The 16,595-nt window shown below is 42.7% G+C and overlaps 7 protein-coding genes across 7 annotated transcripts; 3 read left to right on the top strand and 4 right to left on the bottom strand.

Annotated features, from left to right (window-relative positions):
• Positions 1–1,013: 1,013 nt before the first annotated feature.
• On the bottom strand, positions 1,014–1,492 carry EAE98_006437 (uncharacterized protein; the record flags this gene model as incomplete). The annotated part of the gene is made up of 2 exons (XM_038954060.1): positions 1,014–1,351; positions 1,426–1,492. The coding sequence occupies 2 exons, from the start codon at positions 1,490–1,492 to the stop codon at positions 1,014–1,016; spliced, it is 405 nt and encodes a 134-aa protein (XP_038809305.1).
• A 214-nt stretch (positions 1,493–1,706) lies between these two features.
• EAE98_006438 (uncharacterized protein) lies at positions 1,707–2,303 on the bottom strand (the record flags this gene model as incomplete). Its single annotated transcript, XM_038954061.1, has 3 exons — positions 1,707–1,943; positions 1,970–2,044; positions 2,283–2,303. 3 exons carry the CDS (start codon positions 2,301–2,303, stop codon positions 1,707–1,709), a joined length of 333 nt encoding a protein of 110 aa, XP_038809306.1.
• Positions 2,304–3,203: 900 nt separating this feature from the next.
• EAE98_006439 (uncharacterized protein) lies at positions 3,204–3,820 on the bottom strand (the record flags this gene model as incomplete). The annotated part of the gene is made up of 2 exons (XM_038954062.1): positions 3,315–3,820; positions 3,204–3,269 (listed from the first exon to the last, which is right to left on the bottom strand). Exons 1-2 carry the CDS (start codon positions 3,465–3,467, stop codon positions 3,204–3,206), a joined length of 219 nt encoding a protein of 72 aa, XP_038809307.1. The 5' UTR covers positions 3,468–3,820.
• A 529-nt stretch (positions 3,821–4,349) lies between these two features.
• EAE98_006440 (uncharacterized protein) lies at positions 4,350–5,501 on the top strand (the record flags this gene model as incomplete). The annotated part of the gene is made up of 1 exon (XM_038954063.1): positions 4,350–5,501. The coding sequence occupies one exon, from the start codon at positions 4,350–4,352 to the stop codon at positions 5,499–5,501; it is 1,152 nt and encodes a 383-aa protein (XP_038809308.1).
• A 584-nt stretch (positions 5,502–6,085) lies between these two features.
• Positions 6,086–9,061, top strand: EAE98_006441 (uncharacterized protein; the record flags this gene model as incomplete). The annotated part of the gene is made up of 4 exons (XM_038954064.1): positions 6,086–6,220; positions 6,290–6,797; positions 6,851–8,360; positions 8,416–9,061. 4 exons carry the CDS (start codon positions 6,086–6,088, stop codon positions 9,059–9,061), a joined length of 2,799 nt encoding a protein of 932 aa, XP_038809309.1.
• A 4,135-nt stretch (positions 9,062–13,196) lies between these two features.
• Positions 13,197–15,296, top strand: EAE98_006442 (uncharacterized protein; the record flags this gene model as incomplete). Its single annotated transcript, XM_038954065.1, has 5 exons — positions 13,197–13,352; positions 13,420–13,911; positions 13,983–14,349; positions 14,458–14,729; positions 15,099–15,296. The coding sequence occupies 5 exons, from the start codon at positions 13,197–13,199 to the stop codon at positions 15,294–15,296; spliced, it is 1,485 nt and encodes a 494-aa protein (XP_038809310.1).
• A 770-nt stretch (positions 15,297–16,066) lies between these two features.
• EAE98_006443 (uncharacterized protein) lies at positions 16,067–16,411 on the bottom strand (the record flags this gene model as incomplete). Its single annotated transcript, XM_038954066.1, has 1 exon — positions 16,067–16,411. The coding sequence occupies one exon, from the start codon at positions 16,409–16,411 to the stop codon at positions 16,067–16,069; it is 345 nt and encodes a 114-aa protein (XP_038809311.1).
• Positions 16,412–16,595: the final 184 nt, after the last annotated feature.

Consider the following 16,595-nt stretch of genomic DNA (forward strand, 5'->3'; position numbering starts at 1 on the left):
AAATTGACTATCATCAGCTAGAAGAGTTTAACTAATTATAAAGAGAAAGTAATAAAGTTTTTTTAAAATAAATAAATTAGATATAGTAGCGATACTTATAACTCAATATATTCAGGAAAAATATTTTTATTAAATTTTAATTAGAATAGACTTTTTTCTTATAAATAATATCGATATATAATTTATTTAAAAAGGTATTATAATTATAAGATATTATTTAGATAATTATTAGATAACTATACAATTATATAGAAATTATAGATAATATAACATTTTGCTTTAAAAGAATTACAAGAATAGAATATAATTTATTCTTAAAATCTATAATTATAAAATTGGGAGTAAAGTATTTATTGAATGTATTTATATATTAACTATGTATATATAATTGTATATGTGCGTATATGTATACATGAGTAATCGCAACTGTGATTGGGTGCCGATCCGTAACAAAATCTAAATCATTTTCTAATAGCTTTAATCTTTTAATATAAAGAATAAGCAATTAGACAAGGATTTAAAAAGTTGAAAAAACGAGGGTTTTAGCGGGGAAAATGATTTGTGTACGGTGAGCAGGGGCCAGAACTCTTACTTTACTATCGCGCTGTCTCATTAGTCTATGCACCGACTGGTGGGTGGGCAACCCATACCGACCACGTGATGATATCACGAAGGATGAAATGGGCTTACTCTAGGTGGATTCTCTCTTAATGAACAATCCAATCGATGTGATCACTCACAAACCATTCGTTTAATAAGTTTTAATAAGCGTGATCAGTTTCTCGATAGACGTCTCCCGGATCAACTGTAGATGCTTTACGATAGCTCGTAACAAGTAATTCCTCAACTGACTTGAGATGCACTATTCTACATGTTCATTTGCTGACTGGGATTTGACACCCATGTCGATAAGTCTTCGGTCCATTCCCTACACGGACTCGTCGCCAAAATCTTCAAAAGGTCTCCAATCAACCAAGATTGGCATAGATCTACCGCAGATTTGAGCCCCAGTTTTACCAAACGAAGCAACGAATAACAGGAGCTGACACTGAAAGGGTCGTGGGGTTTTCCCATTCAACCGAGTTTGGCCCAAAAGACTTCTTCATCTGGTTTCGCACCCCTCCAAGGCCTAGTAATGAAAATCCATGAGTAGCTTTTGCGCAGGAATTCCACTCCTTCTGCCTCAATTGAAGGTCATCAAATGCTCGACCCATTGCTCTACTCCAAATAGTTATTGCCTCGGCACGAGGCTTGCGGATCTGCTCGAAAATATCAAACCAGTTCGTAATGTCCAGGCAGCGAGCAAAACGCCCAAAACACAAGCGTCTGACTGCTTGGGAGCCACCTTGGCCTTTGATAATAAAGTCAGCATAAGATTCTGTCCGGTCCCCGTGTTTGATCCCTCTTATTAGTGAATAGACATACCTTGATGGGGCAACATACCATGTGCTGCATCCCCAATAAGTATTATCCTTCCATTCCTCCAGCTCATTATCGGTTCTCGTTCATACAGCCCAAAAATCTTCGTGCTTTCGCCCAACCGAAACATGGTTTTAGAGATCTATAAAACTCCTCAACAGTGGACATAAATTTCCCCATATCGCTCTCATCATCCCTCGTCTTCCACGACTCTTCCCATTCCTTACCCCCAACAGCCGGGATGATAGCCCCGACACATATCGTCTTCCCACGCTGGATGGGGCACGTCACGATGTGCGTTTTCCCTGGTGCGACCCATATGTTACGTGTTTGCAATAATTTTGGACTTCTTGCGGGAGAGCTGCCATTTTGATGAGGCCTTGCATGACGATCTGGCCTGAGAAGATGGTTTTCTCCTGATTCCAAGTTTGGCGCACCTCTGAGCGGATTCCGTCTGCGCCAACATGGGCAGATGCAGTCACCGAGGTACCATCTTCGAAGAAAGCCGTGACAGAGTGAGGGTCCTGAGAAATACTTTTGAGGGATTTACATAGATGGATATAGTCACTGGGGAGGCAGCTGGCGATCGTTTAAACGAAGTCGGCGAGGTGGTGGTAGAAATAAACTTTGATTACTGTTTAGTAATAAATTATAAACTTTAAACTTTAAACTTCAATTACTGTCTAGTTACAAATTTTAAACTTTAATTTTTATCCGACTGTAAATTATAAACTTTAATTGTCGTCCGGAGAAGGAACATAGGACTTAAATGAGGTACTTGTCTATAGATTAGTAAACAAATGAGTATAAAAGAGATTATCCCCCCTATTACCCCTTTTAGATTATTACAACTCATTACCTACCCGCTGCAGCCTGGCACCCATGTAACGTAACTTACACTTCCTGCATCCCTATCGTATACTGGGGCGAATTAATTTAGAGTGGGGCCTCGACAAAGACAGCAGTGCCGGCTGCAGAACTGCCGGACTCCACGCCAGCAGCGGGTGAAATGCGGACGGGGTAACATTACAGGGTCATCAAACTTTCTGGAGGTCCAAGACCAAGGGTGTTAAATCTTAAGCTTAAAATCACCTCTTCAAAGGACTCAAATGAGATTATACTTACGAGTAGCCTGAGGTTAATAGCTTTACAATAAGTAGATAACGTACTTGACAAGCGAGCTGCGCATGCAAGCAAGCTTGGGTCTCTTAACTAAAGTATATATATATATTTGTTATTACGAATCTATTTATACTCTCTTAGAGTCATTACTACTATTATTTATCTTTTATTTGTATCATTATTTTGTGATTCCTCTTGCTGCCCTTTGGCTACCCTATAGCTACTATAGTCTTATACTACTCAAAGGGGTTTTAGTATATAAAGATTAATCTCTCCTAATTCTGCTCAGCTTATCAAGAAAAATAGAAGGGAAACTAGAGAGGTTAATAAGGTTCTATAAAAAAAAGGGTTTTACCGCTGTCGAGGGGATGATTTTTAGATGTTGAGACCTCTTTTTTGTATATACTAATAAGGCGCAGCAATTTTACACTTTTTTCGATGGCCGAAAATTAAATAACCTAATAGTGGGCTCGAATATTTGTGACTTGAAGGCTTTTCTACGTTACAAAGTAACACCTATACAATTTCATTTCTCAAAGAATAGCTATTGAGACTATACGAATTTAGACTGAGTGTATAGCGCTGAAGTTTGTAAAAGTCTATCTACAATCCTTTGTATAATGATAACAGCCCTTCATTTAATTGTTCAAACTCCAACTGAACTATATGAAGGAATAAATGAAGACGGAAAGCTCCCTCTTTGTAGGGGTCATATTGTTCTTGTCGAGCTTTGATTAGCAGTTATAAGAACAAGAAGATACTAGAAGCCATACCAAATAGACGGACGTTGCTCGCTTGAAAGTGTTTGCCGCCTCGCCCTTTACTTTCTCCCTCTTCACAGTTTCCACACGTTCGGGGTTGATAGCGGTGCTCGCCTTCGGCGATGGCAGTGCGGACGAATCTTGGGGGGAACAAATCTCGGACATGCTAGGTATGTGGTAAGATTATCGTAGTATGATTTTTCTTGGAATCATAATGATCAGAGCCTGGCGAAGAAGTGGTGTCCCTTATATACAGAGGTACAGCTCATAAGTTTTTGTATGGCGCTAGTTGGGAGGGTTCGCGTACGTGCGTTTGTTTACATCGCTTAATTAGTCTAAATAATAAGAAGAACTACCCAGCCACGATATCTGATACTCGACAGAGGGGGTCCATTACTAATGCTATACGAAGACCTACAGGCTATGGATGCCTTTGTACTAGTACGGCCAGAAAGTATGTCACACTCCACTCACAGGCACGTCCCATAAGGTGGTAAAATACAAGATAATTGATGGCCTGTATTAATGTGGAGTGTTGTATACTTTCTGACAGCACGAGTACCTCCGTTCTTTGTAAACTCTATTTAAGCGATTGAATTAACAATGCTTTATACCCGCTTCCAGTCGTTCTGCTAACAAAGTTTCGTTGAGGTACGTACCTCTTACACCGCCCCCACCCTTGCACCCTCGCTATTGTCGTCGCCTTTGCTTTTTATCGGATAACGGCGGCTCTGTGTTACAAAGAAGCCGGGTCTGCGAGCCTGTATCAGAAAATAAGAATGACATCGAAAAACAATTGATTTTCAAAAAGAGGCACTCCTTTTCGGTTAGCTTGAATCAGCTTAAGTACTACCCCCTTCCCCTAATAATTAAAAGCCAAGGGTGCTGTATGAATTAGGTGAACTGAAAGCTTTCACGCTCTTTATATTAGATAAAACTTGTTTATAAATAGGACGGTGCTCCAGGGCTCATAGCGACTCCGCAGTATCAGCTAGCTCTCTTCCAAATCCATTTAATTGCTTTCTCTTATCTCGTACGCCGGCAAAAATGCAAGCACGTATAGGGCTCTGGGTGTCTCAGGGCGGTCGTCTCGACATCCGCCAGCAACCTCCCATCAGTACGTCGATGCTTCAGCCGGACGAATACCTGATCCGCGTCCTTTACAGCGGGCTAAATCCTGCTGACCAAAAGCATGCAATTTACCTTGGCATCTGCGACCTCGTTGCTGGGTACGACTTCGCGGGCACTGTTGTGGCCCGGGGCTCTGACAGGCTGAGTCTTCTGCCGGGGGCTTTGGTCTGTGGTATGGCGCAGCCGAAACTCATTGCCAACCAATATTCAGGGCTCCACGGCGCCCACCAGCAGTTCCTCGTTGCCACGACGAAAGGCGTGTTTCCGCTCCCCACCCAGACTTCAGACGCAGAACTCCAAGTATTGGCAACCGTGCCTGTAGTTGTCGCCACGGCCGCGGACTGTTTGTTCGGGCTGCTGGGGCTGGATGCTACGCTCAGCGCGAAGAACAAGGTGCCTCTGCTTGTCTGGGGGGGCGGCTCTGCAGTCGGCCACGCTGTCATCCAGTTTGCGCGTGAGGCGGGAGTAGCGCCCATCCTTGTGCTGGCATCGCCACGTCATCACGAGGTGCTGAGGCGTCGCGGGGCGACCCGCTGCTTCGATTACCGGAATATCGACACCATCCGCCACCAGATCGCAGTGGCCATGCGCGAGCTCTCCCCCGATAGCGATGGTGATGGCTGTCTTCGCCTCGCCATCGACGCCACGGGCATGAACCGTGTCGAGATCCAGTCCATCCTCGCCGATGCGAGCGCGGAAGCGCATGGGTCTACGGGCCATGGCACGGCGCGAATTGTATCCACCGTGGGCGGTCCCGAGGATATTCTCAAACCCTTTGCGGCAGTGATCTTTGGAGAAGATGTGCATCTGGGCGGCGGCCGGGTGGTTCGCGCACGGGTGGCGGATGGGGCTCTCGTCGCGGACAAGGTTCGATGGGCCATCCGGCACTTGGGAAACCAGTTTCATCAAGTGCCGGTCGAGGTCCTCGATGGCGGATGGCCCACCCTGATCCCTGGCGTGACACGAGTCAGCGCTGGTGATATTTCCTTTCGTAAGCTAGTTTTCAAAATGCCGCAGGAGGGGGTCGAAGGAACAGGCGCGGTTGCAGGCACAGAAAAGCTGGTGTGACGGGAGGGACGAATGCTAAAGGCACATGCAGACATGTAATCTAAGCAGAAATATTAAAGCAGCGATATTTAAAATAAAATATGAACATGTCATAAATTCACAATTAGTCGCTATTACCGCTTCTAATCAAACTGGAATGCCTTCTGTCGGAAGGATATTTCAAAACCGTGCGAACATCACTGGAAGAAAACACCCCCTGACCCTAGTATTGAAAGACGATGAGCCTATTAGCTGGTCTCCCTCATATCACGACCTATAGTAGTAATAGGATCTCGAAAAGAATTTTGACTTTGTCGCTAGCTATTGTCTGTTCCTACAGTTAACTAATCAGCGCTATAACTGTAAGGATTCTATAGAGGGGCAAGATATTGGCTTTCTCGACCCTAGGAGAGCTTATCCTTTTGATTTAGATTCATGCCGGAGATCAAATTAACTTCACGGATCCCGATGTAGAACCCAAGTATAGACCATAATTCAGCCGGGAAGGTGCTTAATGAAGCATAAATTCTGACACTTTCCTGTCTACAACAGTCCAACAACTTCGTTCGATTCAGCTTCTGCCTCATTTAAATCATACCTTATCTATGTCTTTCCATATCTTGGAACTCTTAGAGGCTGCGGCCTTGAATGCCCCTGATAAAGGATTGTACTTCTACAAAGCCGGATCGGTATCACCGCCTCAATTTTTGTCGTACCAAGGGTTATTGGCAAAGGCAAAGGTATGTCTGACCTTTAAACTGCTGATAACAACGTACTTTAATACCTTCATGTCTTGACAATTCATACAGTTCAATGCCGAAATCCTGAAAAAGAAAAACATTGCTGTAAATGGCTCGATCGTCCTTCTTCATCTGGACTCTCATGTGGATTATATTGAGTGGTTCTGGTCTGTCATTGCCGCCGGCGTCGTTCCTGCAGTGTCTACACCTCTCGCATCGGACTTGGTTGCTCGAGAACGCCACCTGCTCCATCTAGAGAATGTTCTTGAAAGTCCAAAGGTCCTTACAGTCGAGAGGATTCGCGGAGAACTCAGCTCTGTTCCCACGCTCGATGTGACTTCTATCGAAGCACTTTCGTTTTATGCAAAATCAACTGACGAAGTGAGAGTTAACGGAAAGGCGGACACGAATGGTTACCATACGCACCCGGACACGCCAGCTCTACTAATGTTAACATCAGGGAGCACGGGAAATGCTAAAGCGGTAGAACTTAGGCATGAACAAATCCTAGCTTCCGTGAAGGGGAAATCAGGTGCATTGAGTACCACAGGTCAAGATGTTTTCCTCAATTGGATAGGTAGACACACTTCTCTGAAATTAAAATTATATCTTGTACTGAGTGAATTATAGGGTTTGATCACGTCGCATGTTTGTCGGAAATTCATTTGCACGCCATACTTTGCGGTGCAGATCAGATACACGTCCCCGCCGTTGAACTCTTGCGCGATCCTCCTATGTTCTTTAGAGTCATAGAGAAGCATGCTGTGAGTCGCACATTCGCTCCCAACTTCTTCCTTGCCACAGTCGTCAGGGCTATTAGGAGCCAGAACCCGCATGAGCAGTACAACCTCTCATCTCTTCGCACTGTCGTAAGTGGTGGTGAGGCCAACGTCGTTTCCACTGGCTTGGATTTTACCCAGATCATAGTGTCCATGGGTGCGGCAGCTACATCGCTGCAGACGGCATTTGGTATGACAGAGACCTCTGCCGCTAGTCACTACCACCAGAACTTCCCGAGCCTGGAAAAAAATGCGGATTTACAATTCTGCTCTGTCGGTCGTACTATAAACTCCGTTCGACAGCGTATCACCGATGATGAGGGAAACGTTATGTCCCCAGGGGAAGACGGCAACCTAGAGCTTTCTGGGCCTGCAGTGTTCAAGGCTTATCACAATAATCCTGAGGCTACAGAATCGTCTTTCTCGCCAGATGGCTGGTTTAAGACGGGCGACAAAGGCTACATTGATAATTCTGGAAATCTGATTCTGAGTGGTCGAGCCAAGGACTCAATCATCATTAACGGGGTGAAATACTTCTCACACGAGCTCGAGTCGGCCCTTGAGGGAGCCAAAATCCCGGGCGTAACTCCATCTTTTACGGCCTCTTTCTCTACCTGGCCCAAGGGCGCTGATAGTGAGGAGCTGGTCATTATCTTCCTCCCCGAAGCGGGGATTGAAGATGACGACGCAGCTTTTGCTGCCACAATTGACGCCATTGGCAAGCAATCAGCCCTCTACTGCTCAAAGAATCCTATAGACATCATCCCACTGCCTCTCGAACTTCTTCCTAAATCCGCCCTCGGCAAGTTGTCCCGCCCTAAATCAAAGATCGCCTACGAAGCCGGCAGGTATGACGAGTATCGCTTCGCAGCTAAGGCGCGCGTATCGGCCTACAAAAAGCGTTCCCGGGTCGCACCAACAACGGCAACAGAGAAGGCACTCGTTGAAGTGTTTGCAACGGAGTTTGGACTAGACAAAGATGAGGTGGGCGTAGAGAATAGCTTGACAGACATGGGTGTGGATAGTATTCAGTTGATTCGATTCAAGGCAAAGGTGCAGGATCACCTCAAGCTCGATCAAGAAATCCCCATGATTTCCCTCCTACAAAACCCAAGCATCAAAGGTCTGGCAGAAGTCCTGTTGCAATTGGAAAAGGGGGTTAAAGCATATGACCCAATTGTGCAGCTTCAGAATGGGACATCCAACTCGCCCCCAATTTTCTCCTTTCATCCTGGTTTGGGAGAGATCTTGGTATTCTTGAACTTGAGCAAGTTCTTCTCTGATCGTCAGGTATATGCCATCAGAGCACCGGGATTCAACCCTGGTGAAGAAATGCATAAATCAATTGATGACATGACCGAGTAGGCTATTCAGATCCCCCTATTTATAGTCATAGCTAACCGCAATCGTATATAGCACCTACCTCACTGCCATCCGCAAGAAGCAACCGGAAGGTCCTTATGTGCTCGTAGGATATTCATTCGGCGCCATGATCGCATTCGAGATTGCCAAGAAGATTGAGGCCAGCGGCGGCGAAGTCGGCTTTATCGGAACGTTGAATCTCCCACCCCACATCAAATTCCGAATAATCGAGCTTGACTGGACCGAGCTCTTACTCAACCTGGTCTATTTCCTTGGCTTCATCACTGAAGACGAAGCTCACGCCATGTCTCCCGAAATGCACAAATTGCCGCAGGAAGAGGTATTGTCGAGAATCATGAAGGTGGCGCCCAAGGACCGTCTGGTTGAACTCGACCTGAACGAGAAGAAGCTGCAGCATTGGGCAGCACTCTCCTCGAAGTTGCAAGGCCTGGCTCACAATTACGATCCCTCGGGGATGGTCGAACGTATGGATGTCTTCTACGCGGTACCTTTGATAGCCGTGGGCCGCGATAAGGGCAAATGGCTTGAAGACCATCTCCTCGCCTGGAACGAATTCGTACGGACCGATGTCCAGTTCCACGATGTCCCAGGGTCCCACTACACCATGATGAACCAGGAGAATGTTTTTGAGCTGCAGAAATCAATGAAAGCCGCTATGGCTAAGCGGAATGTGCTATGAAATACTTCTTGTATTCATATTAAGATCACGCCTTGATCACGTTTCACTTACCTGGCAGAACACATTATATGTGACTCTGGAGGTTGTACGCGCATGATGAGGGCCGGCTGTTTGGTCCGGCACCCTCCTGGGATTCAATGGTTTAAGTCACGTGATGTATCATTTTGGATCTAGGATCCTTTTAGGCTCTGAGAGCAGAAAGATTCCTTCTTGTGTAAGATGTATCTCTAACACCATTTATCAATCATCAATTACAAAACATACATATTCCTAGTAGCCTCTTATTGTTTCCCCGGTATGCTAAAAGAACCTTTCCTTTGTAGAAATAAACCCACATAGCTCTAAATGACTATATATCCATGCTGGCGCCAACAAAGTATCTTACCAAGAATTGGATATTGAGCTGGTCATCCTTCCAGGCTCAATGTAAGTTCCATTCTTGTAATATAACCATGGCCTCCGATAGAGCTTATTCCGACGCCATACAACCTTCCTCTTGTAGATAGCCATGATAAGGATCGATTGTTCTCCTCACAAATTAGGGGCAGACTGTGAACGAAAATAGATCCCACAGAAAGAGTCGGGCTCCATAGTTAGGGCCATCGAGGCGTCTTTAGTGAATGCGACTTTATTCCTCATATCCCGTTCGATAAAGACTACAAGTGAGTTGATTGCTTGTCATCATAATAGTTAAAGATATTGAAATCAAAAGACGAAATCAAGATTTGTAGTTTGAGAAAAGTAATACTATCGAATTGGGGCTCAGCTCATATTTTCCTCAGAAGCCATCAAAAGCATGTCCAGCAATTGACAAGAAGAGAGCTCAGCAATGAGTCTGATATACTACAAGCCTTTACAGGTCAAAAGCCGTGGCCCCAAGATGTGAATGCTTCCGTAATATTGAAAGCAATGGTCGGTAAACAAGAATATCTCGCTACAACCCTTTAATAGGACGGTGGATAAAGCGCGAAACCCCCTTTTCTCACATATTTTCAAGGAATTACGTTAGGATTTAAGGATCACTTACCTAGGTAGATGAATGAATCAAATATCCACCAATGTTCAGAGCCATGGTCTTGAATGAATGACGCTCCGCTGGCCCTCTTATTTCACTTTGAATATCCTCCAAGATATTATGGTGGTACGTGGACATGTGCCTAATGATGTACACACAATCAGATTGAGAAAAGTACTTATTTAATATGATTACATATTTCGTCAAAGTGTTGGCGAACCTGCCCGGGCGACCATCGGCCCAGGGAGATATCCTCAGCGCTTCCATGAGTTGTGAGTCGTCGCTGATGAATTTCATGAGAGCTGATTTGCCGGATCCGGCTTTCCCATTGACCCAGTATATGCTGTTGTTATTTTACAACCATTCCATGAAGTTTGTAAACCTCTTCAAGGAGGCTTTCATCAAGGCTCACTAAGAGAACGAAGTTTTCTTCAAGGCCTAAACCATAGATTGGTCCTCGTATTTACTTCAACTTTCCAAAACGACTCCTCAATCGACACAGCAAAATCCTGCAAAGACGGCCACCACTATGGACTTCCACTTGATCAGTTTCACGAATCTCTTGTCTGGTGTACCACGGACAAAAGTTACCCAGCCAGGACTACGCCAGGCAAATATGATATTCTCCTACTAAGGCCGATTTGAATTATTTAGCCAAAACCCTAGAAATAGATTTTCGCTTAAACTAAAAATGTATTTGAAATTTAGTAATATATTTTTATACAAAAAAAAGTATTCAATTCAGTATACAATTTTAAAGGAATTAATAAAATGAAAAGAAAAGAAGTATAACTATTAATTAAAATTCAAAAAATCGATTAATATATTTTTTTCTGAATTATTTCAAAATTTAAGATTTATAATTAATATAATGATATTTGAAGAATAAAAGATTTAATATTGAAAGTTGATTATTATTCAAATCTATTAGATTATTTTTAAATTAGATTTAAATTTCAAATTTTGAAATAATTTAAAAAGAAATATATCAATCAATTTCTTGAATTCTAGTTAATAGTTATACTTCTTTTCTTTTTATTTCATCAACTCCTTTAAGATTGTATACTAAATCAAAGAAATTCTATATTATTAGAAAAATTAGTTGAAACTTGATTAGTCATAATATCTAATATTTAAAATATCAATATAAAATAGATATAATTGAAATAATTAAAATTATAATATATTAGATATAAAATTCAATTTTTGAGATAATTCAGAAAAAAACATATCAATCGATTCCTTGAATTCTAATTAATAGTTATACTTTTTTTGTTTTCATTTTATTAATTTCTTTAAGATTATATATTAAATTGAATACCTGTTTTTGTATAAAAGCATATTACTAAATTCTAAACATATTTTTAGCTTAAGCGAAAATCTATTTTTGGGGTTTTGATCAAATGATTCAAATCGGCCTCAGTAGGGTATCAACCACCGGTCCTTTCGATTTCTTAGAAAGCAAAATGAAAACTGGATTGCTGGTAATATGGGCAATTCCATCCGGCAATGATGACGAAAACCCCCTGAAAATCATCCCAAATCGGTTGGGGAGACATCGAACAGTTGGATATCAAGCCGAGATTATGACGATACAGGCGTAGAGACGGGGCTGTTTTCCCGAAAAGATTTCCAATAGAGCTGGACGAGAATTATCTGGGTTAGAATGAGTATTGCGAAACAATTGCAGGCAGATTAATATCGGTTGAAGTGAAGAAGAGAGAATTATTAGAAATGAATATAATAATAAAATTTTCTTTTTTCTTTTATTATATACTCTTTTTTCAATCTTTTCTTTTCTCTTAAAATATTAAATTCTTTTAGTAAATAAAAGTTATAATAACTTATTTCCTTTTTATATTTATAAAGGAAATCCTCTTATTAATATTAATAAAGATTATTAAATTTATAATCGATTTTCAACTCAATAAATAAAAGTATATAATATAAAAGAGTAGAAGATAGTAGGATATATAATAGTTCTTTATATATACTATAAAAGAGTTACTGTATATATAGTGACTTTGATAGAGGATAGAGGAGAGGGATGAAAGGCTTTGAATAGCACTTTACAATATATAGAGGAATGTTAGATTGATAGGAACTAACTACTTTTTCATATAAGATGTAGGGATATCGGTTATTGCAGTCTACTGGTGGTCATTTGAATTGATTAGAAGTCTGATTACATATTATAAATCACATGATAGGTATCGGCTTGGGGGGGCGTGTATAGCGCGCCCTCTCCCCCCCGAGCCGACCCCGAGTTTTAGATACTGTGTCCATTTCATACATCATATGCCTACGCTTGTAGACGTTAGAAGAAACCCCGTCCGCGGAGATGCTTCAACTCGGATCACCAAGATACCGAGCCGAAACCCAAGAATTATCATCATGGCCCTAGCTCAAGACACAACACGGTGTGAAGCTTAAATTTTGGACCATCTTTCTCATTAATGTCCGCTAAAACCGAGAAGGTTGTGTTCTGAGGAATGCTGCATTCATCCAATTGAAATACGAATCAGATGGACCCTTTGCTCGATATTGGAGGTTTGAAGGCTCGAAGACGGACAAAGCAGAAGTGCGAAAGTACCGGTTTGTCGTGGACGGGATGGTGTGGGGTGGAGGTGGCCATGTAGAGTAGTATTCACAAGTGGCAGAACAACAATCATGTCGCTAGAAGGGTCTATGTGAGGTGATTTGCAAGGTCAATTATGGTGGAAGAAGAATTTACGCTTGGCAGGTAGGTAACGGGATAGAAGGTTAGGGAGAGGACGAGTTGGAGACGACGTGGGTATATATATATATGTGTTTGGATCCCCGAAAAGAGTTGGAGCATTCGATCATTTACTTTCTCCTTATTTTCTTCGGGATCTATATTAATCGGGAAGCTTTTGATGGGCTTCATTCATAAATACCTTTGTATTTCGTTCCACTGTAAGTCTCAGCTATTTGAACATGCTCAAACCGTTGTCCGGGGCCTGAGGAGATATACATCTAGAGAAAACCATACTAATTGTTAGATACAGCTATCGTTCGATAAAGTTCAGCTCAAAGTTGGGCTGCAAAATTTCCTTTATCAAGATTTCGCCAGCGCTCGTCAACAAAAGCAAAGACGTGATGCCTTCAACATTCGTTGTAGGTGCTTCGGCAGTTCTTATACTTGTATATGCTATCCGAGCTATACTTTTCCGACCCAAAAAGTTAGGCTTTCCAATCGTGGGTAATCCCAGTGATGCCGATTTTAGAGCTGCGTTGCTTGAAGGGACTGCCAAAGTAAGAGCCTTTTCATTCAACTATATCCTCCCTCATTCACCCTAACATCCAAACTTACACCAAACAGTATCCTACAACCCCCTACATCCTCCCCAGCAACCCCCCAACAGTTATTCTACCCTTGAGTATGCATGATGAATTACGCAGTCTCCCCGAAAAAAAAGTTTCTTTCCAGAGAGAAATATACCGCATGTTCCTTGGCAGGCACAGCAGTATTGGCGAAGACACTGTCCCAATCACCAAAGCCGTCAAGACAGATTTGAATCGTCACGTAGCATCTAGTCTTGAATCTCTCCAAGAAGAATCACGCTTTGCATTAGATAAAGAATTAGGCACGTGTAAAAATTGGACTCAAGTTGCTGTGCACGGAAAAAATCTCAAGATAGTTGCACTTCTCAGCGGAAGTGTCTTTGTGGGAAGACCCCTGAGCCGAACTCAAGAGTGGATTAATATTAGTACTCAATTTACGGAGGATGTAGTACTAGCAAGAATGAGCTCGGAGAAATATCCAGCGTGGCTTAGATCTTTCGTGCTCCACTTCTTACCAGAGATCAGGAAGGTAAAGCAACATAAAATCGTGGGGACAGAGTTATTGAGACCGATTATCGAGGAACGTATTCAAAGATCCAGGGAGGGAGAAGGAGGGAACAAAGTGACAAATCCAACGACGATCAGGGCACAGCTGTTAGTTGGCTTATGAAATGGTCGAGTGGAAAGAAAAAGGAGGATCCGTTTACTTTGGCGCAACATCAACTCGGCTTGTCTTTTGCTGCTATTCATACAACAGGCACAGCTCTCACACACATGTTATTCGATTTAGCAGCCCATCCACAATTCATCGCGCCCCTTCGCGAGGAAATCGATCAAGTTCTGGCAGAAGATGGAGCGGAAGATGATGGCAGCGGGATCAAATATTTGAAGAATCAATCATTACCTAAATTGAAGAAACTGGATAGTCTCCTTAAGGAAAGCCAGAGGCTCAATCCTATTGAATTGGGTGAGTTTTTTCTCCCCCATCCCCAGACTTTCTTCCCAATGTCTATCAAGACCTGGTGGATTTTCTTATAGCTATTTCCTACCCTTCTGACATACTAACGAAACCCAGTCTTCAACATTCGTGCAACAACCTCGCCTGTTCGCCTCCCTACTGGTGAAACCCTCCCTACTGGAACACGTATGGCATTCGATGCCCACACAATCAACACGTCCGTTCCGAATGTTTCTTCTCTTCCTCATGATCCTTCCAGTATCCCGGCACTTGATCCTCCCGAAGTCTTTTCGCCATTCAGATGGTCGACGCTACGTGAAATACCGGGGAATGAATCGAAATATCAGTATGTGACGACGGGTAAAGACAGCGTTAATTTTGGACATGGGGTATGTTTTGTTATTTTACAATCGCAATTTTCAAAACTTTGTTAACACAAAATCCTTATCCCATAATAAATTCATCCCTTAATCTCTCCTATTTTCAAATCCCACCCGTTCCCCTCTTCTTCCTCTCTTCTCCCTTCCTTCTTCCCTTCCTTTTTTACTTCCTTCTTTCCTTCCTTCTTTCCTTCCTTCTTTCCTTCCTTCTTTCCTTCCTTCTTTCCTTCCTTCTTTCCTTCCTTCTTTCCTTCCTTCTTTCCTTCCTTCTTTCCTTCCTTCTTTCCTTCCTTCTTTCCTTCCTTCTTCCCTTCCTTAACTCTTCCCCGCTTGTCCAAACGAAAAGAAAAAGAAGACGCACTAATACCCAGCCCACAGAATCACTCATGCCCCGGTCGTTCCTTCGCAACCATAGATCTTAAATTCTTAATGGTGGAAATATTGAAAAATTGGGACTTCAGATTAGTGGGTGATGAAGAGGGAAAAGGGGGAGAGAGGCCTAGGAATCAAATTCATACTATGACGATTAGTCCAGACATGACTGCTAAGCTTGAGTTTAAGAGAAGGGTTGTTTAACTTAAGTCAGAGGGGAGGTGAGGGATGGAGATGTGGTAGATGAGGATATGGGGGATGGGGGATCGAGAGAATGGAAGAGGAGGGCGAGAACATATGAAGAAGAAGATGACCGTTTGAGCAATGGGAAGATTTGGATAGATTGTAAAGCGGAAAGAAAGAAGGAATTATGGAGTGGGGTGGAGCCTGGTAGGGTTGCGCGGGAGTTTATTTAAATATTTGTACATTAGATGGGCAATCTCCAATCTGCCGCTTTTTTGTTTCCTTTAGAATTCCATAATGACTTATGCAAGTGCATGGGCCATGATCTTCGATGTATGAGCTGCATTGAAACGTGAGAAGGGATTTTGTAGTCGCGTTTGCTATTGAGGAAAATCACTGAAAGCCATCGTATTGGATCAAGATATTTGAGAACCACTCTTTCATTGAGCTATTGAAGTATTATGAATAATACCGTCTACGTCCTTATGCAGAGACGTGCTCCGTTATCTACAACCTTATGTTATTGGATGAGAAATAAATCGAAGAAATCCACCCCATTAATTGACCCCTCATATTTGTATTATGCCTCAAAATTATCTCGAATGTGGTCTCTTGCGCCGCAGTCTTGCGCCTTCAATTCCCTCAAACCCAATACCAAACGAACCCTTGAGCTGTGAGCTATGAAGCTATGTAGCTATATCAGACATCACGTCAGCCCTCTATCCCGCATTCCACATTCCACATTCCACTGAAATAGAATCCACTTACCCCTCCATTTAATCTAGAACTTATCAATGACCACCTCCTTGCTGCTCCAAAAAAACATCAAGCCGGGCTTCGACGTCCATTTCTAGACTATCCGCCGTGTTTTCTTTCTTAATTCTGATACCGTCGTAGAGAAATCTTACACTCTGAATATCCCCAATCTCCTTATGCTGACAATAAGCCTCCATGATCTTCAGCATAGGCTTGGCGCGCTTAATCTTGAATGTGATCTCATCACCCTGTTGATCTACGACCGTAACAGAGACCGTCTTTGATTTGTTAGAGCCCGCACCATCACCAGTGCCAGTCTCAGGTTTGTTCTCGCGAGACGCGGAGGCTGGGGTTTGCGGGTCGGGAGTTGGTGAGTGCATTTTATCTGATTTTTTGCGCTTGAGTTTGTTGGTGTATTAATTGCGACCGAGAGAACTAGTAAATATGGAAGGTTAGAGATTGTATTTTTATAGAAGAGGGCTATCTATAAAGACTTCGACTGAAAATTAACGGTCATACTTACATGAATTTGACCGTTGCTTTTAAGACCCGTCAGTTCCTGGT

Source organism: Botrytis deweyae (assembly GCF_014898535.1).
Source record: "Botrytis deweyae strain B1 chromosome Unknown BDEW_014, whole genome shotgun sequence".
Lineage (NCBI taxonomy): Eukaryota > Fungi > Ascomycota > Leotiomycetes > Helotiales > Sclerotiniaceae > Botrytis > Botrytis deweyae.